The sequence below is a fragment of the Pholcus phalangioides genome, unplaced genomic scaffold (assembly GCF_987345545.1).
Source record: "Pholcus phalangioides strain wild (caught in Gottingen) unplaced genomic scaffold, Ppha-v1.0 ptg000004l_1, whole genome shotgun sequence".
In the NCBI taxonomy this organism is placed as follows: Eukaryota; Metazoa; Arthropoda; class Arachnida; order Araneae; family Pholcidae; genus Pholcus; species Pholcus phalangioides.
In genome coordinates, this window is record NW_028301597.1 from 24,019,223 (window position 1) to 24,045,854 (window position 26,632).

Here is a 26,632-nt window from a genome sequence, read left to right on the forward strand (position 1 = left end):
GGGGGGAGCAGTGTTTGGCTGACTTTTGCTTACAAGGGGGGGAGGGGGGTCAATAATGGCTGAAAATCTGTTTAGGTAATACTTTAATGGCCCCTAATGACTCAACAGTTATATTTGTTATGTGACGTCATGTTCAGGTCATACGGACTTACTGACCAATCAGAAGCTATCAAATATTTGTGGTGATGGAAGTCCGTGGAATCGATTTGGATCAGCTGATTCCGAGGCGTTATTGTTTACGTCTGGTGACGGAAAACTTCTAAGGGGGGAAATCAATTAACAGCGAGGAAAGCAGAATTGAACGCGGTTTAAGCAGTTTTTAAACGCAAGTATGGCCCTCTCCGTATTGCGTTTGAGTAATTTGTTGAAGACAAATGGCGTTTCCGCTCGTTATATGCGGGCCGCAAGTCAACATATAGACATCAAGTGCAAATTCTTCACGCCGGAGCATGAAGAAATGAGGAAAACGGTGTCCAAGGTAAGTATTGTATGCTCATACTGAGTTGGCCTCTGACCTTGGCGCGCGAAGTAAAGGCTCATTTTCCAAGGAGGGGAACTCACTAAAATAGCGCAACAGACGCGAACGGTAAATACCAACCTGATCCTTTTCCCTGCGACCTTTTTACCGAAAGAAGATGAATGGAATCAACCCATCGTGACGTTGCATGAGGTAGCCAGAGGCCAACTCAGCGTGGGTATACAATATCATCATTATTTCGGGCTCCTTTTCCCCATGTGAGTTCTTAAAAAGCTGTTGGGCTATATTGGTCTTAAATTAACGCTATCAGCCAGGGTTTTGATCTGTCCTCCTAACCCCCAGGACAGACACCTTTCAGGCAGGCAATCCATCTTGAGAGTATTTACTTCCCCCCCCCCCCATCCACAATGCGCTTGGGCAGGGCCTTTCCTAGATACTGCACGTTATCAACCACACATTTTGCCCCTGCCCCCGTGTTTTATCGAAAGAACAATGAAAATTTGTGTCCCTCTAATCCAGTGCCCGGGGAACCAGACTCGCCTGCCACCTCTCCCCAGTTACGGCCCTGCACTTGAGCTCTCATAAGTTTGGCAGCATTAACCGTTAATATTAATTGCTATGCATGCCTCCCCTCCCTACAAGAAGGAGCTGACAGGGCTCTAGCCAACGGCGAAACGAAAGGGGGAATTAAGGGACTGGTACCCCCAGAAATATTTTAAAATAGTTGATATATAGGGGAATAGCCTGCTTAAAAATCCAGAATTTCCTAATCTGTGCTTCGTAAATACTGTGTAAGGCGGGGTCTGTGGGAATCATTTACTATTGCACGTGAATGGTATATTTTGTACTTTGAATGCGTAATTTACTCAACTTTTTATAATACTCAAATTTATAAAAAAATTAATGCATTTTGAATTTTATGCAAATCATGCATGTTCCCACAAGGGTGAAGCTGTTAGGGCTCCAATGAGGGGGGGGGGGCAGTTCTTATAATGCTTTTTCTCACACAATAAATTCCTGCCGAAGGGCCTGTGAAAAATCTGTCCAGGGGATCTACTACATGATGTAAGGATGCATGGCATGGCCTCCACAAGGGTAGTGGGGATGATTCTCATAGTTTTTTGTTTTTCACACCATGAATTCACTATAGAGGGGGCCCTCCACTAAAGACTCCATCCTAGAGGCTACTGCTCCAGGATGTGATTTTCTCCAACTCCCAGCTCGTCTGTAATCACCACAAAATATGTTAACCATGGCTGTACCCAATTGTCCTAGAAAAATATTTTGTAAAAATTTCAGATGGTTGTTTTTTTTTTTCTTTTTTGACTCAAAATAAAGTGTTCCGGACTCTGCCATGGAGCTCGGCTGGAATAGATCTTGGATAAGTCCGGTGGCAAAGTTCTGGCATTCATTCATTCATTGCTCCAGAAAGGGGGAAGTGGCTTGAAATTAATCTTCACTACAGGGAGTTTCACTGAACATTGATCTTCTCTACGGGGGGGGGGGGGGGGGGTGTCACAGTGCATTGCAGAGCCAACACTTGGGTCCACCAGGACCTCAAGAGAAGAGCAGCCTCACAAAAAAAAGAGATGTAGTTCAAATTTTTGAAGAGTATCCATGTATATTTGCCCCGTAGGTCCTCAGACAAATTACTTGGCCCATGGTGCTCTGTAGATGGCCCTGCGTTGCATGAACTGTGTATATTTCTACAGTGTAAATTTACTATTGTGTGGGGCCAGTGGAAAATCTAGTAAGGGCCCACAGAAGGTCATAGCCTAGGGCAGTGGTTCTCAACCTTTGGAAGCCTACGGAAGCCCAGGCCCAGCATTTTGGGGGGGGGGGGGCGTTGCCCCTCCTGGATTTTGAAAATACACTAAAAATGGTATATATATACACATACATTGAGTACATGTTCTTTGCCTTCCGGAAAAAGTTGAAATGACGGCCCTGCTACGGCCCAATTGATTTCTTTTTTAAGAGTGGATGGCCCAGTCCTACACAGTACTAATGGGAAATGAGTGGGTAAAAATAAAACAGCGAACCACTCATGGCCCAGTTTGACTGATGTCAGGGCCCGGTGGTAGAGAAACACTGGCCTAGGGTTCCTGTTGTAATATGGGAAGGGAGGCAGGTTGTTATGCATGAAGGCACTACAGACATGAATTTGTATAGTGCTGTATTTTCCCCTCCCAACACAGCCGACATGCCATAAAACTCAGGATACTGCAGCTTTTCGGGCATTCGAGTCGGGTACATTCTTGGCATGCCGGTAAAAGTGGAATTTACTTAGAATCACAGAGTACATTCTGATTGATGTCAATTTATATCAACTACTAAACCATACATGCAGCTTGTAAACTTCTAGGGAATTCAAAACAATTGGCTATATGCATCAATTTTTTTTTGTGCATGTATATGGGGGGGGGGACCCAAACATATTTATGTTATATCAGAGTGCATTTTTTTCTTGAGTCATACTGATGGTGCCATCCATAGGTGTATGCAGAATTTTCTCAGGGGTGGGGGTTATGTTTTTTTCCTGCAAAATAACATTATCATCTCTGCTTGGGAGGGGTTTAGAACCCAAAACTCCCCTTTTGCATACGCCAATGGTGCCATCCAATGGCACAGCATACAAAGATTTTATATATATTATCATGTGTTTCATTGTTTGTAGCTAATCTGCATTCACTTTGTTTGATTCAGGTGATTGAAAAAGATATAAATCCTTTTGTTGATGAATGGGAAGAGAAAGAGATTTATCCAGCGAAAACGGTTTTCAAAAAGCTTGCAGATGCTGGACTTTTGGGCATCACAAGACCCACGGGTAAATATATTAGTATATTTTTACAGTACTGTGTTGATATTCCATGAAGGAAAAACTTTGGCATTGGAATCGCCATACTTGTGTGTTTCACATTTTCCCTTATATAAATTCTGTGTTCTGGATATGTTATGTTTTTGTGCTGAATTTTAAAATTTCGATCTCTTACAGGAGTTTTTCATGCTATAAATGGGAGTAATGTTTCCATTTCGTTAATTAATTCAGAATTTTAAACTGTGATCAGTGGTGATTATATATCCTTTTAGATTTTAAATATGTTCTTTAGGTTAAAATTTTATGACGTTTCCAGATCTTTATACAGCCATCCTGATGTGATCACTTAATGTGATCACATCAGGACTCAGGGTTTCTGATAACAGTAACTGAATGATAACTATATCCAAAAAAATCCAGTTTGTGAGTACAGTGACCATACATCCTGTTTGGGTGAATGGGATGTGTGATAAACGGGTATTGGTAAAACAGAATAACCGTTTTTTTTCTGACATATTTGGGTGTAAAAATTCTCAAATCTTCCCATGTTTTTTAAAATTCTATTCTAAAACGGGACTTTCTTTTCCTTTGAGCTAAAGTCTTTCATGTTTGTTATTCAGTCATTAAAAGGTGTTAGATTGGAAATGAATGTATATCACGAATTAGGATATTTTCTTTAATGTACACAATGTGTTTCATATATCCCTTGAGAAAGTCTCTCAGGAAAAAGAAATTTGAATCTGGTCAAATGAAAGAAACTGATCAAGAACTGAAGAGAAAGGTTGGTCCAAAATCAGCTTCACACGTACACGGGATCACAGAGAATACTACAGACTGATAACATTAGCCAGTCACCTAGCCAATTAATTTTTCCTTTTTCTTTTAAAGTTTGAAGCTAGCAAAATATATTTTTCTGATTAAAGTTCTTTTATGAGCACGTTGAAATTGACTTCATTATACTCTTAACCATGTTTTTACATCATCAACAAGAAAATATAATAATTTAAATAATTATTAATTAATTTTCAAAATTGTGAAGATTTTCAGTCTAAGTATTTCAATGTCATAGGCCGTCGTAGCCAGTTGAATGGTTAAGTATGGAAATATTTGTGTCAACAAGGAGGGGGGGGGGAGGGAGGAGAACACCTTCTAGCCTCCTATATAGTCTTGCAACCTGATGATGATAACCTACAGGGAAAAAAAATTAAGTTAAACCTTAGCTTCTCTGCACAAAAAATACTTTAGATGGAAAAAAGATAAAACACACACACAAAACCGAAGTCCTGATGATTTTATTGTTTTATCGTCCGTTCACATGTTTTATTGGTCCGTTCTGTTCCTTGCAAAGTGATAGCAATACCCAAATGACAACCCTATCTGTGATTGTAATAAGCAGCATTGACTGCATATTTATATATTAGGGGGTTTTTTTTCAGTTACATGATTTATGTATAATTGAAAAAAATATTTTAATTGATTTAAAAAATTATTTCGATTGATTCATAAAATTGATTTAAAAAATGACTTAATATTCCTTATTTCAAACTGATTTATCAGAAATATTTTTGATTTTATCATGTAATGCAACCCTGTGACACATGATTCCCGTTTCATTCAATTTTCCTGTGAGTCAAAAAATTCTATGGGGAAATGAATTAACATACCCCAAATACAAAAGTTTACTGAACTTTAATTATATGATGATATTGGTGAACTTGTCTAATAAAATTTAATTGAAATGCTGGTGATAATAATGTAAACTTATGCTCTTCCCTATTTATCCTTTGACCTAGCTTATATGTATTATAGAAATGTATTCAGATTCATAATATACAAGATGTTTTTTGTATTTTTTCCCTTAGTTTTTTTCTTCAAGTTATCTATTTTTCCCCCCATAATTCTAGAGTATGGTGGACTTGGACTCGATTACTCTTACAGTGTAGCATTTTTTGAAGAACTAAGTAAGATAAATTGTGGAGGTATACCAATGAGTATTATTGTTCACACCGATTGCTCTACACCTGCACTTGTAATGTAAGATATTGATGTAACTTTTTCCAGTGTAATTACACACAAATTTTGTAACGGGACATTTCATATTTATGTTATTGTGAATTTTTAAAGTGTGAGTCCTCCACGAATTGCCCAGAATCTGGATATTGACCATGAGGAGGTTGAGAACATTAAAAGAATTGAGAATTGCATAGGAACCCATGACTGCAAACATACTTCACTATGGGGTAATATTCATTCAGCTCTGAAGAGGAAATATGTGGTTTTCCCTTTTTTTCCCAGCTTCCTGTTTGCATACCATTGCATGCTTCTCCTACAGCAAATATTGTTTAAATGAGGAAAGTTGCATACTACCCCCAGTACTGTCATGAACAGCGCTGCATAATGACATATGATGACATTTCCGGCCATGGGTTCCTATGTAATTCTGTCTTTTTGATGTTCTTTACCTCTTCTTAGAGTTTGTTCTTCTATTTATGAGACACCCAGTATAATGATAATCACCTATATTATGCTATTACTCTCTGGTCCTCATGTGCTTTTCAAAATGTTAATGCTGTGCTTTTCAAAATGTTAATGCTGTGCTTTTCAAAGTATTAATGCAGTAAAACCTAGTTAAGTCATCACTTGCGTTATCAAGAAATTATGGCGGCTTAAGTGGAGTGACAACTTAAGAGTAAAGCCACCAGTATCAATGTACAATATTGTGAAAATCATACACTTTTAAAGTAGTATAAAATTTATTAAGATATGAATTTTAAAATTATGCAATATTAACAAAATTTATTGATTACTAAAAGAAAAATTTTGTAAAAACTTTTTTTGAGCTTTTTGTATTTTACTTATTGTGGTAAAAACATTGGTACATTTATCAGTAATTTCTGATGCAAATATAAGGTAAATGCGGACACAGGCCTTAATTTTAAATTGTGGGCAGAAGGCCTGAACTTTGGAAAAAATGTCTTGTTTTTTCCAACAAAGATATTTTGTTCAAATTTGAAGCCCTGAATGAGTGAGGGGACATGCAGAAATTACATTCAGCTCAAACAGTCCCTAATTTTTTAAGAACTTTTGTGTTTAGTTGGCAAATCAATGTCCTCTGTGTAATTTTTGCAACTTTAGCTGTTCTATTTTGGTACATAAGGCTTTTATGGTCACTTTTAAACATATGTCAATGCTGTTGTCAAGCTATTTATGTGAAGGTTAGTCATAGTAATCATATGTTCCTCTGTCCCAAACTTTTCCATAGTGATGAGTTAACTGAAATTAGCAATGAGTAGCAGAGAGTTTTCACACATTGTTATCGCAACTTAACCAGACTGACAACTTAGCGAGGTTTTGCTTTTTATCCAATATCTGTAAATGATAACTCCTTTATAAAGATACATTTCTCTTTCAGATAGTCCCTTGAGTATCGTTATGTAGATTAGCATATCATTGTATTTCAGTAATGCTTATTGAATCAAGGATTTTCTGCATTAAAATCATTTTATATTACACAAAGATAAATAATGCCATATTTAGAAGTTATGTATAGGGTGCATAGGAAAGTCCCTTCATCCTGGAATAACTTGCAAATTGTTGACCCTAGAAGCATTCTTTCAATTGGAAAAAGTATCCAAATAACACATAGACCTCAGATACATCATTCATATTGTAAGGGGCTGTACAGTTATGAAAATTAAAAATTCAATTTATTTTTTGACCCCATCCTTAAAAAACCAAAATAGACACTTGTTGCCCCGTCTCTCCCAGGACTCCCCCCCCCCCCCCACACAAAAAATCCACGTTTCTAAGTGCAATGTTTGCTTAGATAGTTGAATTCAAAAGTCGCTGAGAGAAAATTGTTGAGGAAGTTACTTACGATATTTTATATATTGCATGGAAATCATGAACAGGTATTTGCGAAAAAATAATAATAACCTTTTCAATTAGAGAGTTACAATTTAATTTTATTCATTCATTGAAAATACTTCGCCACCGTGAATTACACTAAACTCGATACAATTACATTCAACATGGACACTCTCACTCCACCAAATTAATATACACAATAATTATATATAGTTTGAATCACTCACCGTCATCTCGGGCAAGGTTTCCTGCGTCCCCTACATTGAGGGATCTCAACCCGGGGTTAGGAGGAGAGAGAGAGAGAGAGAGTAAATAAATTAACGACTCTTCAAGCGCGACATGTTGGTCGTCCAACCTCCAGCAATACTCTCTATCTCTGGCAAAAAGCCTCGTGTGTTCCCAAACCAAGTTGGTAAAGACCACTGCTATTGGTCAAAGGCAATCGCCTGATTTCTGTAAGGGTTTTTCATTGGCCCAGAGGCACAATGTCTGCCTGTAGAGTTGTGATGGTGTTATGTAATACATACTTATTCGGTGCTCAAGTGCATCTTACAAATACCTGGTGAGGGAAAGGAGAGCACACGTGTTGCATCCCATGTATGTATGTATGATGTGTGGTTTCTCGATGGGAAGGCGAGAGGGGGAGAGAGAGTGTGTGTAAGGTGCACTCGTGTCTGTCTGTAGAGTTGTGATGGTGTTATGTAATACGTACTTATTCGGTGCTCAAGTGCGTCTTAGAAATATCTGGTGAGGGAAAGGAGAGCACACGTGTTGCATCCCATGTATGTATGTATGATGTGTGGTTTCTCGATGGGAAGGCGAGAGGGGGAGAGAGTGTGTGTAAGGTGCACTCGTGACAAAATGAAGGAAATAAAAAAAAATGGTTTTTATATGTAGCATAGAATAAGCTTTTTCATTAGTTTATGCAGTTATTTTCTTAATTTTTAGTGATTTTAAAATTCAAATATCTAAGAAAATATTGTAATTACTTAAAAACATGTGAATTTTTTTTTCTGTGGGCTCAGGAGAAATATAGCAACAACTTTCCAACTGGGCTTTTCAGGATGGGGGGCCTAACAAATTCGAAGTTGATTTTTTAATTTTAATAACCATAATACAGCCCTTCCGATATGAATGATGTATCTTAGGCCTATATGTTATTTGGATACTTTCTCTAACTAGAAGTATGCAGGACCACAGCTAGATGCTTGGTCATGTGGAACAAGGAAACATTTTGCCGTCCCCTTGTGATGTTAAAGGAGTGGTTTAAAGGACAAAATTTGCACCACCTTATGGTCTGGCACTCGGTACAGCAGACCCTCCTGCGCCCTCTTAGTTACGGCCCTGGAAGTATGCCTCTAGGATCAATGATTTGTAAGTTATTCCAGTATAAAGGGATTTTTTTATGCACCCTGTATATTGAATATCTGTATCAGGGCTTGGAAAATCTCAGGCCTCAGCGCACCGTGGCAGCTGACAAGTCGATACTGATGCCTAAAATGTTTTATCAGTGATTACTACATTGAAATCGGATGACAAAATTATCAGAAATTATGTCAGCATATACAGGTTGCATAGCAAACAAGAAGTATGGCATTTCACGGCAAAGCTGATCCTAGAAGCATTTTCTAGTTGAGAAAGTTTCCGAATAACATATGGTACTCAGATATGTCATTCATATTTCAAGGGGTTGTATAGTTATTAAAACAAAAATGCTAACTTTTTATACAGTCCCCATGTGCGCAAAACCCAATTACAAAGTTGTTGCCCTGTCTCTCCTGATACCAACAACACAAATCTATGCTTCTAAGTGCAATATTCACTGAGATATTTGAAGTAAAAAAACAGAGTCAAAGATGGGTAAAATGTTTTTCCAACTTTCCTCCTTTCTTGAATTTGAATATCTCAGTGAATATTGAACTTAGAAACATTGTTGGCATCAGGAAAAACAGGGTAACAACTTTCTAACTGGGTTTTGGGGCACATGGGGTCTGTATAAAAAGTTATTTTTTATTTTAATAACTGTACAATCCCTTGCAACATGAATGGCATATTTGAATACTACAATTTGTTCGGAAACTTTTTCTAATTGGAGGTACACCTCTAGGATAAACGGTTCACCAATGAAATGCCATACCCACTATCAAAACAGTAAAGGGTCATTAAATATAGGAGATGTTGAAAAAAAACACCATCGTAACCACACCAAATACCACAACAGACAAAATGTTCAACGAGGTGGCTGGAAAAAAATGGTAGCTTTCAAGAAGTTTGGCTGGCATTTGACATTTTTTTTGGATTTGCCCAGTCCTAATTGGTATCTTCTGGCATACATTTTGCATTGTTTTAATTTCATCTTTGTATTTTTCCAGGTTTGGAGATGAGAGTTTAAAGAAAGAATTCCTTGTTCCATCTATCGCTGGTGACCTGGTATCTTGCATAGGTGTTAGTGAACCAGGAAGTGGCTCCGATGTTGCAAGTGAGAATTTATGGAAAATATAAAATTGATAACCCATTTAAATAATTAAATTAGTATTCCCATAAATTATTAACCTTCACTAATACAATATCGATGATTTTTCCTTCTAACCAAAATATTTTTGTTTCTGATAAATTGTTTGAAAATGCAAGAAATGAGTTATTGTTTTGAAGATACAGACTCACATGTTTATGGTTCAAAATCAAATTTTTATTGCTATACAAAAAAATGTGGCAGTATTGAAAAAAAATACTGTTTTATACAGCGGATGAAGGATTTCATATTCATTGTCCTTTTCCCGTCCATGGGTGAACACTGTTCCTCCCATTTAACTAAGATTACTTCTGAAACTGAAGTCATATCCCCAAGAAAAATATCAAGATGAAGAAATGGGAGACACAAGTTCACATAGTGAATGGGCTTTGCACATTTAAATTGTCAATGGATTATTACATTGACAAAGAAATAACACATGGTAATAATGATTCTACATATGTAGAAAACTTAGTAGATGTGAAGCATTGCATCAATATACTCCAACATATTTAATTAAGTAGAGAAGAAATGACAATAAAACATTACTGAAAATCATCACAGAGAATCGCTCTCCTCCTCTCTGATTCTTTTTTATACCTCAGGCGCATCCTGCTCTTTTCATTATGTGTCTACAAAACAGAATTTTCTGGTTGTTGTTATTCATGGGGACTCTTTCAGAATATGTTCCTCCCATGAATATGAGGGCCAACTGTACTCGATTTTGTACAGCTTATGAATAAGATGCATGTTAGATCCAAGTTAATATTGTATATCTTTGTACATTGAAACCTATCTCAGACAGCATTCTATGAGAGTGAAACCTGTCTTGAATGAAATCGAAAGATAACCCTATCCATGGTTAATGCTTTGATGTGCACTTTTATAAAACAAAAACCTCAGTTTCACTCTGGTTTCACTGTATTTTCATCAAGCTTGAATGTTACCAGGGTTGAGTTTTTCGTGGCAAAAAACCATTTTTTGCCGGGGCAGTGGCAAAAAGTGGAAAAAACTAGGCAAAAATTAGTACAAATTATTTTTTTTATTCAACACATACTAAGCTTGGTTTTTCAATTACAAAATATTCTTTTCAATATAGAAACTTAAAAAACATGTGAAACATAAAATTACATGGTATAAAAATTAATATTCAGCAACGAATATATGAAAACATATCCAAATAAAATACGCATCACCAAGATGGGCTATAAAGAATTAAGTAAAAGACTATAGCATTGAAAACAGATAAAATCTATTTTTTTAACTGTGAATTTTTGCTGCTGGCAAAAATGTGGCAAAAACTATTTTTACCAAGACGGTTTTTTCCACTGCATCAAAAACTTTCCAACCCAGAATAATAGTTAGAAAAACTTTTGCATACACCTTCTAATATTTATTGTTGAAACCTTAATCTAAATATGTTATCATTAAATTAATATCTTGTATAGACCTGTTGGAAAGATTTTTTAAAATCCCTCGGTTACAAAGTGTATGTTTGTGTTTATTTTTCTTTTTTCACATGTCGTTCACTGTATTTTTTGACTTCTGTCTTTTTATGTGTGTAGGTCTGTGAAATAAAAAAATAAATTAATTAAACATAAATTAATCCCTCATGTTTTTCCAGGCATTCAGACTAAAGCTGTTAGAAAAGGTGATGATTTGATCATAAATGGAGGCAAAATGTGGACAACAAATGGATGCCAAGCTGATTGGATGTGCATGTTAGCCAATACAAGGGAAGGACCAGCACACAAGAACAAGTCTTTGATTTGTGTTCCTCTCAATTTACCTGGTAAGCTCAAAGTGGATTTATTTCTTTTTATCTCTTAGAACTGTCTAGAACAGCAGTTCCTAATCTGTGCTCCAAATGCGATCTGCGGCCACTCCAGGAAAATAAATTTTAAAAAAGAGGCAGAGACGGATCTGCCATAGAAATTTATAATAAAAAGGACTCTTAGAGTCAAAAACTGCTATCTGGAATTATACAGATATTATGTTTATTAAAAAATACAGGTTTGGGTGGCATTAATTGTTTTATTTTCGATGACAAAGGAAGATAATGATTATTGTTTATTGAGAAAAAAAATAGAAAAGAAAAATACAATATATGTACACACAATATTCTACTCAAGGGATACTTTGATCGGTCAAGAGAATACAAACATAAATTTTTCCAACAAAACATACAAATATACACAAATATTACAGAGGCCTTGGTGTGATGACACTGTATACTGGAGGCCAAGAAGTACCTTCTTATTGTAGTAAAAGATTATTATAATCAATAATTAGTTTATTGAAAGCCCTTGATTCATTTTCATATTTTATTTCATTTGGCAGGTTATTAAAATATAATGAAGCCAAATATATGAATTGCTTTTGGGTTAATGTTTTTTAGGTTTTATAATATTACATTGAAAACCTTGATGGAGACGTGTTAGGCATTGCCTGATTTCAAACCAAGTAGGATTTTTATAAATAAACATTCTACTTCAGTATATATATAGTTTTTAGATATTAAATCTGTAGTCTGATTTATAATTATAGGCAAACAGTGTAGGGTTATGAGAGGAAATAACATTTGTAGTTTTTTTTCAGACTACTTATTGAAACACATATTAAATATTTAGAGCTAGATTTCTATAATCAGGGTATATGCTGAATTGGTGAAGTTTTTTAATCACTAAAGTGCAATACTTGGCTATATATAGTAGGTGTATCAGAATAGCTCTATGTCATGTCATTGCAGATTGGGAGGAAACTCAAAAGAATTACAAATCGTGTTTGTAATTTTAAAATTAAATAAATTAATTACAATTAAATATTTAATTAATACTTTACCATTACTTGCAAGGTACACTGAGGTAGGGAGATTGTTCTCGAACCACGAATGTGGCAAGATGGGCAGTCTTTATTTCAAATGTCAACAAATATGGTGCCTGTTTGCAAAATTCATAGTCAGATTCAGTCACTGACATTGGCTTTGATTTGATTATATATCACTCCAATAAATTATTTTTAATCATACAGATCAATGAATATAATGATATCTAACAACCAAAATTTATTTCGGTATGTGCGGTCATGAAAAGCTATTAATTTAATCAATATCATTATTCTATGTCCTATTAGGGTTGTCATAGCTGTAATTCTTGATGAATTATGGGTAGTACGAAAAGCAGTCAAATTTTTTACAGAGAATTCGCAGACTTGGCATGTGCTTTGGTTATGGAAATCTTGCCAAATTGTTCAGGCAAAAAGTAATAAATGTCTAAACTCATATGAAATTATTGTTACAAAATTTTGGAATTGCCATTCTGTGAACACTTTGCAAGTATGTATGAAGTGATGATTGTATAATTCAGTTGTGAATTGTTAGAAGAACAAACTGATGTAAATTAGCTCAAACATATAAGAAAACAAAAGATTTGTTGTTGTTTTTTCTAGAAAAAAGAATTGGTTCAGAAACATAAAAATTAAAATTAAAATTACAAAAGCCAATTTTAGTACTTAAAACTGCATCCCATCATTTTGCCTCTTGAGAGAAAGGTTCCAAAATCTGATTGATCCCTGGTCGCACTACAAATTTTTAAGACTTTGAGAAATTTGAATATGCGTTGAGAAAGCAAGTTTTTCCTGAAAAACCATGAATAGTTTATGCCAGTAGTTGTCTGCGTGATATGCTTCCATGGAGGCACAAGAAACTGTTAATTTTTTAAATCACTTAGTTTGAACCCTTGAATTATGAAACACAGCATGGGGATGTGCAAGCAAATTTTGTTTTATAATGATATCTCTTTTAAAGTAATTACATGTGTCCTCTCTCTTTGAACAAAGGGTTGAAAGTCCTCCCCTCCCCCCTTTTCAATTGTTTTTGAAGTTTGCATCTTAATTTTTTTCTTTAATATAAAATGTATATGTACAAAAATGTTCCAAAAATATGTTGTTTGTTGCTCTTAGTTATATATTTATTGAATAGAAATTTAGACTTCTTTTTGGTTTACATACAGGTGTTCATGTGTCGAAAAAAATTAAGAAAATGGGAATGAAAAGTTCTGACACTGCACAGTTTTTCTTTGAAGATGTTCGAGTCCCTGCAAAGTATATCATTGGTGAAGAAGGACAAGGCTTCATCTACCAAATGATACAATTTCAAGATGAAAGACTGTGTTCACTAGCACTTGGTATGCCAGTATATATCTTTTTAATTTGTCTCTTTGTGATTGATGTGAAGTTATAGGTCAGATGCCCAGGACTGAAAATAATTCCAAATTTTTGGTGACTTTCAAATTAGACTGAGTACTTTGTCTTTCAGTTCTATTATGTTTTGATAAAACTAACTATTGTTGAAAAATAATCATTTGGCAATTATTTCACTTAAAACATCAATAATTTATATTGTTCAGGGTTGGGGCAGTTTTTATTGAACAAATTTACAATCCTTGAATTAAAAAATATATATATACTAGCGATAATACCCGGCGCTGCCCGGGTTTTCTTCAATGAGGCTGTTAGAAACACGTGATATCTACCTCTTTCTTTGAGGGACATGTAAACCGTGTCTAAGTTAACCAATATGGCGACTTCCTGTGTGACTCATGAACTAAACAAATCTAGATTTAAAGAAACATAGAAATGAATATATACTTTTTTTTCCTTTTTTAAGGGGGGGGGGGCGCAAGGTAGGTATTTCGATTCCCCCCCCCCCCCCCCTAAACTTAAAGTTATCCAATCTGCCTGTTTCAGCTTTCAGAAATGCTTAATTAAAGGTGTGGAATTTTTTCGATGTACTTTTACGATCCCATAATTAATTTTAAAATATCCTTACCAACATGAATTGATGCAGTTGAATATCAAAAGACAATACGGAGACATTAAATTTTATGTTTGAAAAGATATAAATAAAAAGTTGAAATCAAGTCAGGCTAATTACTTCATATTTAATATATCTCTTGGGCTTCGTATATCTCTAAGCAAACTCAATATTTCAGAAATCGAGAATTCAATACAATTTTTAAAATTATTGATGTGGTGGAAAATCCCACCAAATTTCAACATTTCTACAGTAAAATCGGCAATTTTAACAGTGGTTTCTATGAGTCTCGCCCTTTTCCTGACCCTCAAAGCGACGCTGATGATGATTATGACGTCTATTCAAAAAGCCTCATTACTGAGAGTATTAAATGTTAATTGTACTGAATAGTAGTATTGTGTAGTATTGAAAGTGTTGGCAAACCATTATAAAGACATAAACTATTATACATATACTAACAGGATTAAGGAAGTGACAAACCATTGTAAAGGCATATACATGTCTGAAACGCATTGCTAGGGAACCACGGTAACCAAAGTAAACGTTCGGAAAGTGATTGTTGAAGCCCAAAAACCATTGTTGCCCGACAGTTTCTTGCTCATTTGGGGCACTTGCCCTACTCTGACGAAATTTTAAAGTAGCCTATCGTTCAAGTCTGGTCCCATTTGGTATATATGCAAAATTTGGTGACGATCGATCGATCTAAAATTGTAGATTTGTATAGAGAACACACACAGACAGAAAATCAATTTTATATATATAGATATTCATACTTATGGTTTGTGCACATTTTCTAACTTTATCAGATTTGTTGTCAGACATCTGTAGTTTTATGTCTGCTGCATAAGCATACATATAATTTTCTCGAGGGGGGTTTACATATAACACTGTAATCTTGGCTCGGGTGGGGTTAGAACCCTAAAACCCCTCTTTGCGTATGCCAATGGTCTGCTGTGTGGGTGTCATGATGGGTTCACATCAATAAAACCTGTATTTGATGTCCACAGGCAACACAGAAAATTGAGTTCTGCAGTTTCCTATTTGCAAAAGATCCTATTTTTTAAAAAATCTTCCTCCAGAGTGTAGGCAGACCCAACACGGGCTGAGGTCAGTTGAGAGGTCCCAGACACAGAAGAAAATATTAGGCTTCTTGAATTAGAAAAAAGCACGAAGTTGGGGTTTTGCAGGGCCCTTCAGAAGTCAGGGCCCTGGGTGCGTGCCTGGCTCATCTGTTGTTAAATCTACCTCTGAGGAGACCCAAAAACACAAAAATTAATATAAACGGGTGAAATTAATATAAACATGCACTTGTCACTTTTACTTTCATTTTGGAAGATAGAAGGGAGAACTTCAAAATATGATGCTCATACTTCAGATATCGTAAATTATTTTATAAAAAACAAATTTAACCATAAGTTCTCATACATGTCAATTTTTAAAAAGTTCTTCAGAAGAATTTTCATGGTTTAGTTGCAGTAGTGATGTGAATTGTGAATTTTTCATATGATTTCTTATGAAAGAATACTTTCAGCATCTGCACAGATGTCACGAACAATCTCAGAAACTATCGAATATTGCGAGCAGAGAAAGACATTTGGTAAACCAATCATTGAGAATCAAGTGATTTATTTCACCCTCGCAGAACTGCAGTCTGAAGTGGAGGCTGTCAGGGCATTAACGTATAGAGCAGTTGGTGAGTTTACTATTTGCATTTCACATGATAAAAATTATGCAAGTATACACAGATTAAGGACTTGAAACATCACTGGAAATTTTTCAAATATGAGCTGTATAAGAACAATCCAGTTTTTGGTTTTCAGTCTGCTCTTTTTTTTCACCTATTTGAATAGTGTTAAACTCTTATATGAATTGGTTTATCACATTTAAATATTAAAAGTTGTCTTTTTATAAAACAGTGACAGAGTTAAGACTTAATTTTCTTGAATTTCTTATCATAGAATCAAAAATGGATGGCGAAGATGTGACATTATTAGCATCCATGGGTAAACTTCTCGTTGGACGCTTAGTTCGGAAAGTTGCAGATCGCTGCTTACAGTTCTATGGGGGCATGGGTTACACAGATGAACTCCATATCAGTCGTTCTTTCAGAGATGGAAGATTGTTGTCTATTGGTGGTGGTACAGATGAAGTCATGTTGTCCATCATTGCAAAATATATGGGTATATTGCCCAAGGATGTTATGAAGCCAAAATAATTTCATATATTTGTTTTAACGCTATAAAAGATGAGTATATTTGGTACAGGTTATATTTTTTGAGTTGAGGTTTTATACGATGATGCAGTTATAATCATGTTACAGTTTTTATAATTGTTATGTTTCCACCTTTGGAAGAAAATCCATGTATTTGAATTAGACATGAGAAGTTATATTCTGTTGATGAATTAAAAAATATATATATATTTAGTCATCATTTTAATTTAATACATTATTTAGTTGATTATGTATTATCTTTTATTCAGTATTTATGTGAAAAGTGTTCAAAGATGAAGTGAAAACCCTCCCATATTTGGAAAAACTTAAATGTGAGTGTGATTTCTCACCAGGGTTGGGTTTTTGATGTGACAAGTGCCAAAAACAGGTTTAAAATGTCAAACTGGTTTTAACCATCAAAACCCATAATCAATGTGTTAAAATTTTGTTGTTGTTGTTGAGTAGATGTCATAGCTGCCAAGTCTCCTGAATTTTAGCTTCATCGCTCGATCTCCCGAAAAGTTCTTAAATCTCCCAAATTTTTACGAAATTTTAATGTTTGGAAAATCCCTATTTTATTTGGAAAAATCCTATTGTATTTATTAGGGAGTGGTTTTAGCATAAAATACGGGTTTGTGCGAAAATCTCCCAAATTTTCATTTTCAAAAGTTGGCAGCTATGAGATGTGTTGAACAACCACACAAACATTTTTTATGCAGATTGCAGTTTGAAATATTAATTTATTTAACATAATTATTAATTACAAAATATTTTCGTACCCTAAATTTTTTGCTCTGCACAAAATTGTATTCCGCAGCAAAATTTAATTACTACTTCACATCACATAAGAGCAGTGCATAAGTAATTTTACTCATTTATTTACTCTCATAATATGTCTTAGTACGAATTCAAAGTTTGAAAAAACTCTTGATTGAAGATGAGACTGCAAGACTCGATATATAGCTAAAGCATTACCAGTTTTGCAAGTTGAGGTAGTATTAATTGCAAAAATTATTGCATTTACAAATTCCCATCTACTAAATTATAGTATTAGACATTTTTGCACTAAGAAGCGATAGGGAAAAGTAGTTTTATCAGCTTTGATAGCCAATCGACAGTTACAACGAACATTTACCAATTTTGCTATGCTGCACAACTCAGAGCCATATCATTTTGCATGTTGCTGTGGCCTTTAATTTATATTTGGTTGCGATGTTATTTCCAGTAAGGATATTGTTTTAAGTACCTGTAATTTTCAACATAATTTAATAACAAAAATCAACATAGTATATGAAGGGCATCCTGTAGGTGTTAGCAGTCTTTATCTCATCAACTGTCTATCCTAGAGCTATGATTCCAATTTAAAAAATGCTCAGCAGGCGTTCAAAAATTACCTTGTACCAGTTTTGAGTGTAAAAATATAGTGTGTAACAAAATAAAAAAAATTGAAATTTTTAAATGTTCCCCCATGCTCTAATTTCGAGTTAAAAAGCGGTTGCCCTTTCTCTCCTGATGCCAACAAAAGAAATACCATGTTTCTAAGTGCAATATTCACAGAGATATTCAAATTCGAAAAAAATGAAGGAAATTTGGGAAAGAACAGAGTTAAATGCGGTTGAAATGTTTTTTCAGCATTTAGCACTATTCTTTCCCAAATTTTCTCTGCTTTTGAATTTGAATATCTCTGTGAATATTGACCTTAGAAACATGGAATTTTTTTGGTTGGCATTAGGATAGAAAGGGCAACATTTTAACTGAAAGTTAGACCACAGGGGGGGGCCGTATAAAAATTTAGATTTTTTATTTTGCTACACATTGTAGTTTCACTCTCAAAATTGTTACAGGGTAATTTTTGAACGCCTGTTGATCATTTTTGAAATTCGGTTGATGAGATAAAGGCCATGCTAGCATACACCCCTATACACATCTCTTTGAAAAATAGAACTGTAGATTTTATAATGACAATAATATTACTTAAAATTATTCTGAAGAGAGTAGAAAATTATTTAATGATTATATTAAATATTTATTACTGGTATAATACTGCATTTCAAACATTACATGCAATCAGTGTGCGTTTATTTTCAATAGGAATTTATATAATGAAATTCACTCTTTGAGGTTTTTTGACAATGGTTTTGTGATGAGAGAGGTTTAAATCTGTCGTGTCAAAAACCTGCCAACCCTGTTTCTTGTATGTGCATATTCATAGGTACGTGGTGGCTGAAAGAGAGTATTTGAGAGATCAGTGACCAAAGAAATAGTGCAAATACATAATTTTGCTAAATGTATGTCAAGTTGTATAAATAATAGAAAAACAGCAAATTTCTACAACCTTTAGCCATGTATGAGCTTCAAAATCCCTTATTTTTTTTTAAATATAAGCTCTTGAGCTATTTACTCAAATTCAAACTTTTCTTATTTCAAATGTTAGTTCCCTTTACTTCTTATATGGGAGGTAATACTGCTTTTTGATTTTAGTCTTAATAGATCAATACAAATTCTTCTTTTTTGTTAAACTATGAAAATGTAAAGTGATGACAAGAAAATATTTCACGATAAATTTTTGTATGAATCCATTTGAAGAGAATTGTATTTATTTTTTTAGTGATTTTAATAAATTTTAATCCTGATTAAACTGGTGCTGAACAAATCACAAAAAAATCTAGTCACCAGAAAAAAATTTTTAAATGTCAAAAAAATTTTTACCCGTCCAAAATAATGTTTCTTTTTTGATTTTCTTAGGGCATAACGACCCTCTTTCATGTTAGCATATATGCTGCTATAAATTCCAAACATTTTGTGCTGCTCTCAGTCTGCAATTTAGTAACTACACAAAGAAAATTTTAGGCACCAATACCAACTTTTTAGTCGACCTGGAGCCTGGGATTTGTCCAGCCCTGGATTAAACTACTCAGGAACTTTTACCACGTCCAGACATTGAATAGGAGACAAAAATAAAAATTCTATTTCCCATTGGCATAAATTGTTTGCAAACACTGAAATCATCTTAAGATAACTTTGGTGTTGGATTACTTAAAAAATGTAATGCTATTATAATTATTATCAATTTTAATATTGAAATTATTTAAATAGCTGATTCAACATGGATTGGTAAATTGTTATTTTTGGTTTAAACTGTTTACTGTTAACGTTATTTTTGTACTTTTAGAGAAAAACATGAATTTTTCATATTGGAAATTTATCACAACCTTTGTTTTAAAAAGTGTTGTATTGTTTAAAGTAAGCTTTGTAAAGTTTATTTTCAAACATATTGGATAAGAGTATACACATGCTTTGTTGATTTTTATATTTTTCGGTAATTAAAGAATATTTTTTTAAAGAAATTTCAATGCCTTTAACAATATTCTTCTTTACTTAATCTGATTCATTTGAATTTCTAAATGTTCTTGGATTAATCATGTATGCAGCCAGATCTAGATGAGTCGAATGTGTGCAGCAGCAGACAAAAAACTTCGAGTTACCAGAAATTCCAATTTTAGAGTGGAAAATAATTATTTATTAAAATAGCAAGTGTTGTTTAATGAATATCTCATTAGTAAATCCGGTCAAATGACTGGATATGATAAAATTTGCAAAGGTAAATTATTTTAGGGCAATCATTTATATACATAATTATTGAATGAGAATATATTTATAAAAATACTCAGCCACAGTCACTTTTTGTTCAATGGAGGAGAAAAAAAAAAGAACCATCTTTTCATCCCCTGAATTATCATCTTGTGTAGGGAATTAACAATGCCCACATCAGTCATGTCATCGTAAATCAGTACCATACCATATGACCAGTGTTTAGAAACGTGTCTACATCTGCCTCTACATCGAGCCTATTGTATTCGTCCCCAGTGGAATCCTCCAATTTTCACAAATGATCTACTGTATACTTGGTATATTTTCATCACCAAAGAATCCACATACTTTAAAACAACTGGCAATCGTTTGCATTATGAACACCACACCAGTAGTTTCTCACTGGCAGGCTAAATGCTATTCTTTTTTAAATTTCTCTCATTCTTGAAAACTTCAGTTTAAAGGAAGAAAACACAGAGTTTAGAGACGGTTTTAACACTAAAATATGAAAAAAAATTCTGGGGACTTGGAGACTTCAACTTATAGGGAGTTCAATTTAGTGTGAATTGACCATAATTGGACTATATAAAGAGTGAATTCTCTCTCAACTGATGGGGCAAATTTCGAGGGGTGTGGTATAGCTTTCTCTTCCGTTGAATAGACTATATTGATTCAAATGATTATTTAAATACAATCCTACAATACCTACAATAGAAAGGCATTAATGCACTTTCTGATATGCTTTGCCAATTTTTTTTTAGTGGCGGATGCAGTAAATATATGTGCCATCAACACACACACATAATTATTGTAGATAAAATTTATCCTTTAATTTTTCTTTTTATCTTTTAATTCACATAAGATACAAATTTCAGTTCATAAATCTTATTTTTCAGTTTCTGTTTGATAACCATATGCACTTACAACTAATGTAATTTGCTTTTAAATAGCACATACATATGTTCAATTTTTTTCATTGGAATTTTTCTCTCTAGATAAGTGATTTTTGATGTAATACAGCATAAGACCTCGGTTGTATATCAATGTCACCCCACTTATAATGTAAATTTTCAAAGGTCATTGCTAGCATAATTAGCAAATTGAGCTTACTAATTATTAATTTGTCATACTCATAGCCATTTTTACTCTGTTCCCAGAGATGACATTCTGACAAAGGTTTGAAGGTACAGAGAGTTTTGCACAAAGAATCACAAAAATTTTCATGAAAAATAACCAATTTATTTCTTTTTTGTTTTAAACTTTGTTACATATATTTACATTATTTAACATAAGTTATATGACCCAATCAGATCACTTATATGGCGATTTACACAAAACTATAGTTGTACTTTCCTGTCCATAAAAAATATCTATTGCTGACATCAACTATATTTCCTTAAAATCATTTGTTAGTCTGAAGATGATTTCAAATTGTATTTACTACAGTTGCACAAAATTTCTCTTCTGTACATTATGAAAATGTCATGGTACCTTTGAATAGGTGAAACAGATTTCTATATGATAAAACCGGGACCAGTTACTACCAAATATCACCAATTTACGTTACATATTGCCTATTTAAGATCACATCATGTTCTCTCGGGACGGGCCCTTCAAACCTAGACTGTCTTGTTCAAACGGGAATCTGTTCAACATCTTTAACCCTTTCACTACAATGGTTGAACCTGTATGGGATATATACGCCATGTCTCGATGACAGTGAAAGGGTTAAAGATGTAAAAGTTTGACAGTCAATTATAAAAAAGTTTTTGTGTTGTGACAAAAAATGAACTTGTGGAAGGTACACCTATGTGGGGTCACAGCATCTGTGTGTTAGCATATAGATATGCAATTTTTTTTTAAAGTTTAATATACAAGTTTTCCCAAAAACGAAAATATGATCACATAATTGGATATAATGGTGAGCATAGATTGAGAGTTCATAATATTTGACTATACCATGATTATTTTTTTTTTTAGAGTTTAGATATAATGTCTTTGAGAGTTTTTACAGTCGCTTGCAAAAGAAATATCAGCTGGTATTCTTCGTAAACGTGGAAACCAGTATGGGAACTGATTTTCAAGTGTAAATTCGAGATTATAGACTTGACCATCTGCGCCCTCTGTAGATCGAGCCATCGTTGGAGGATCATGTCTATGTCTTCCTCGTTGCTGGTCATCTTGATGTCTACGGGACCCCAAAGCATGTATTCCAGTAAGCCTTTCGCTTGAGTCAGTGAGGATGCCTTCTCTTCCGAGAGTATTTTGGCAATGATACCGAACGTGTGGGCCACGGGAGCTGCCAGCTGCTCGCCGTTCACGACGCACGTGTTCAAGTCCGATACATCCCGAATCCTCAGAAGGTGGAACAACAGCTGGAGCGTCGTTTGGCATAGCGTCGTTTTCCTGGTAGCCACGTCCGCCTTATAGAAGTCTGCCATCGTCAAATAGACTTTGTCACCGGGTAGCAGAACGAGGATCGGGGGTTTGTCGACGTCTGTGTGAAGCAGCAATATGTGTCCCAAGTCGTAGTCGATCTCTTCTATCCCTTCGGCTTGTAGGCTCTTCAGCGTGTGAATCAGCTGCAGCAGAACGAAGCAAGCGTTCCGGAGGTGAACGTGCTGGTTGGCTTGGAACGAGGCGCTGTCCTGGGCGAATTGGCTGACCGTGGTAGCTTTGGCCCTCTGCAGCACGTAGATTATGGCTTTCGTCGTGTCCGCGTAGTTGTGGTTCTTCGCGTCTGTGTTCAGACACTGTCTTGGGAGATAGTCACTGAACGTGGCGAGTATCGGAGGTCTCGGAGGGTTCCTTCCGTGCTGAGCATGCTGTTTCTGCGTAGTTACCTGTGAAATAAAATTCATATTAAGATATAAATGATGACTTTTTTCATATTAGTGTAGACCATGGTTCTTAACCTTCCGTCGGGACTAATATATTGATCGCTGAGTTCGGGCGCAATGTGCTTGATGACACATTCAAAAAACACAATAAACACATAATTAAGTTCATTTATATACAACTGCCAAGTGATGACCATCATTATTAGGGATGTCAGAAGAAAAAACACGAAAGTTTCTGCAAAAAAAAACCCTTTTTTTTTTTGACAAAACTTGTCGAACAAAAATTTTAATGAAATTTATGAACCACCATCAAATGGCCGAGCTCGCGCTGTGCCTGTCAGATGAAATGTGCCCAAAAAAGGCGAACCTATGGGTCACGACCGAAACTGGATTCGCGGAGGCTACCTAGATCAGTTGTACCAATCCACTTAGTCGTGCTAAAAATGCATTTATTGTGTCACTGGTTTCACCAATTTCGAAAAAAAAAACCAGTCCCATGTGCAGTGCCGTCTAACGCATGGGCAAGGCCGCAACTAGGTGATTGGTCACCAGGGGCAAGCGCGCATTTTGACGCCCCCTTGTAATGTTGGAGAGGTTTCAGAATGAAATTTGCGCTGCCTCTGGTCCAGCGCCCGAGGCACAAGACCTGTCTGCTCCCCTTAGTTGCGGCCCTGCGCATGGGCCTGGGCGCTTGCGCTTCAAGAGAAGAGGGGACCCCACAAAAATGAAATCTGGTTGGCATTTTCTAGAATTAACCAGGAAGGGGCCTCAGAAAAATCACTTGACCCGAGGGCTCATACTATTATCGCCCCTCTGGTACGTTTCATTACCCCCCGGGAGCTATTCCCCACTTTGGGAGACACTGGTGAGGTCATGTTTTTTTTTTTCAAAACATAAATAAAAGTGCGTACAAGTTAGTAACGAGCGGATTTGATGATGCTCTAATAAGACGGCCCTGCCCATAGGTCGCGAAGCTGATCGTGCTGCTGATTTTGGTTCGCGACTGGAAAGAAGGTTAAGAACCCCCTTGGTGTAGAAAGTTCCCAAACTTTCTTGCTTATCGCCCCCGAGTGATCTTTCCTGGGCGATTCTATATTGTATCAGTTACTATTATCGCCCCTCTGGTACGTTTCATCACCCCTCCCCCCCGGGGAGCTACTGTCCACTTTGGGAGACACTTGAAGGACCGGACACACCCCGCTTCCCATCTCAAGAAGATATCGAAGCGTGGGAGACACTGGTGAGGTCGTTTTTTTTTTCTTTTCAAAACGTAAATAAAAGTGCGTACAAGTTAGTAACGAGCGGATTTGAGCTTACCATTAATGTAACTTTAGTCTTCGGTTCATTCTTGTGAGCAGCATTGTAGACGATCTTATCCTCCAGGATCTGGATTGGCTCTACTGGTTCTAGATTGAAATCTCCCCACTTCATGGAGGCTGCAGATTTTTGCAAATTTTCCAGCCCTTCGCTAATAGCCTGTGAAATATACAAAATCAAAACGAATCTTCACCTATAGAACTTATAGTACATTGTTTGACTAGACGAATGCCAGATACCCCCTGAAATGATTTCAGTATTTTATTGTAGGCATATTTTTTGTTATATGGTCACAAAATCTATACATAAAATTATTTTATAAATTTATAAGAAATTTTTTTTTTTCATTCAATGAAATTTTTTCCCCAATGAATACCCAGAGATCTCATTACAACGTTGACCTTGTATACCAGGGTCTTCAACGCATGGCTAGCCGAGCTCTTTGTTAGCGCAGTTAATATGCAGGATGGATGTCCCATAAATTCGTAAATAGTTAAAAATTCATGAAAACTTAAGTAAATCTGAATACTGTTGCGAAAAAGTTACTCTCACGTGGGGGAATTTTTTTTTTGGTATATATTTAAAAACTTTAGTTCAAATTTTTGTTAATGGAAGGCGTTGCACGTAAGTAAATCACTGGAAATATGCAAATTAGTCCTATAAAATGCTGGGTGTTCATTTGCTGGTGCTCATTTCTGAATTTTCCTGTATATAACTGGCGCTTACATAAGGTTCTCATTGTGATGTTGACATTAATGCATGAAGCACTATATTGGTGAAGTTCTTTTACTTCAGCCACGAAATCCCCAGCTGAAGTTTTATGAACTTTCGGACACAGAAGAGATTGAAGAAATGTTAAGGTCCGACCACTCCTGCCTAAGCGCTCTCTATCCACAAGAATTTGAATTATTTTTTTGATACAAAAAAACTCCCTTCGTGGAAGAATAACTATTTTCTCAAACCACATTCGAATCTAATTGCTTCAATTTTTATGAATTTTCAAACTATTTATGAATTTCTGGAACACCTTGTAGGTTTAGTGGCTTGGGGTCTCATTAAAACGTCAAATGGGGATCGCGTTCTGTCACCGGTTGAAGCCTACGGTAAATAGGCCAACACAAACGTATTTCTATGGAAATAAATTTATGTAGTTTTTGTATCGGAATAGCTTTCATGTAAATCGAAAAATATCGCATATTTAGAAATGCTAGGCTGAGAAAACGGGTGAAACTGTTTCAAAGAAAAACCCTTATCACCCATAATTTTACGACAAATATCGTATCAATCGTAATCGTAAGAAAACCTTAAGGTACGTCCACACTCAGCAACAAGTTGAGAAACAAACTTTATATATGAATGTGGACGTGTTCTGCAACTTTGAAAAGTTGAGCAACAAGTCGCAGAACACATCCACACTTACATGAAAATTCCCGCAGCATGTTGCTCAACAAGTTGCGCGATTTGTTGCTGAGTATGGACGTACCTTTATGAAAATAAAATCAACTAAAATGTGAACGGATGGAAAATAAAATAAAGTTTTCATATCACATTTATTTTTTCACTTTGCCGACACGAGGGTATTTTGCATTAAGGATGACAATGTGTGACCCTGGCCTCCATTCGACGCAAATGAAGACTCGAATACAGCGATTTCCATATAATCCGTAAAATCTATATTTTCCCTAAGCGGAATATTTCCACCCGAATGCCTCCGCAATGATCATAACATAAACGGCAGACAGACAAATACTCAGGTCAGACTGGGGATGCTGAATCCCCAAGACGCATGCGAACAGCCATCATCAACGGCGTAATCCAGGCAGAAAGAGCCTATATTGGATGTATTATGTATGTGTGTGTGTGTGTATGTGTGTATATATATATATATATATATATATATATTTTTTTTTTTTTTTTTTTTTTTTTTTCTTCTGCGTACTTTAAAACGCCAAGAGAAAATTCGAGAGGTCAGACTAAGAATATCGTAACGTCATTTTGTTAGAAAGTACGCGAACTTTTCCTGGTTGCTCCATTCTTATATTATGTGGAAATTACGAATAAGCTTTTATTCCGTGACATTTTATTATCTTAAACTCTGTCGCGGTGCTCGCAACAAGATGCGCGTTGTGGCCGTAATTTTCCCGAATCGTGTAGTTACCCCAGGTTCTACCACACAGCACCCCG

The 26,632-nt window shown here is 35.4% G+C and overlaps 2 protein-coding genes across 2 annotated transcripts in view; one reads left to right on the forward strand and one right to left on the reverse strand.

Annotated features, from left to right (window-relative positions):
• Positions 1 to 208: 208 nt before the first annotated feature.
• On the forward strand, positions 209 to 17,250 carry LOC149086947 (putative acyl-CoA dehydrogenase 6). The gene is made up of 8 exons (XM_089231154.1): positions 209 to 478; positions 3,185 to 3,305; positions 5,201 to 5,330; positions 9,536 to 9,642; positions 11,300 to 11,467; positions 13,686 to 13,859; positions 16,020 to 16,181; positions 16,447 to 17,250. The coding sequence occupies exons 1-8, from the start codon at positions 332 to 334 to the stop codon at positions 16,701 to 16,703; spliced, it is 1,266 nt and encodes a 421-aa protein (XP_089087280.1). The 5' UTR covers positions 209 to 331; the 3' UTR covers positions 16,704 to 17,250.
• A 4,262-nt stretch (positions 17,251 to 21,512) lies between these two features.
• LOC149086948 (uncharacterized) overlaps positions 21,513 to 26,632 on the reverse strand; it is a 70,690-nt gene continuing 65,570 nt past the window's right edge. The window contains exons 9-10 of the mRNA XM_089231155.1: positions 24,449 to 24,607; positions 21,513 to 23,134 (exon numbers count right to left, since the gene is read on the reverse strand). Coding sequence (XP_089087281.1) covers positions 22,268 to 23,134; positions 24,449 to 24,607 — 1,026 coding nt within the window. The 3' untranslated portion in view covers positions 21,513 to 22,267. The remainder of the gene's footprint in view (positions 23,135 to 24,448; positions 24,608 to 26,632) is intronic.

Excerpts from the sequence above, each read along its gene's own strand:
- LOC149086947 (XM_089231154.1), top strand. The coding sequence starts at position 332 with ATGGCCCTCTCCGTATTGCGTTTGAGTAATTTGTTGAAGACAAATGGC. Across the intron at positions 9,643-11,299 it reads AAGTGGCTCCGATGTTGCAA|GCATTCAGACTAAAGCTGTT; the intron begins GTGAGAATTTAT and ends ATGTTTTTCCAG. Across the intron at positions 16,182-16,446 it reads ATTAACGTATAGAGCAGTTG|AATCAAAAATGGATGGCGAA; the intron begins GTGAGTTTACTA and ends TTCTTATCATAG.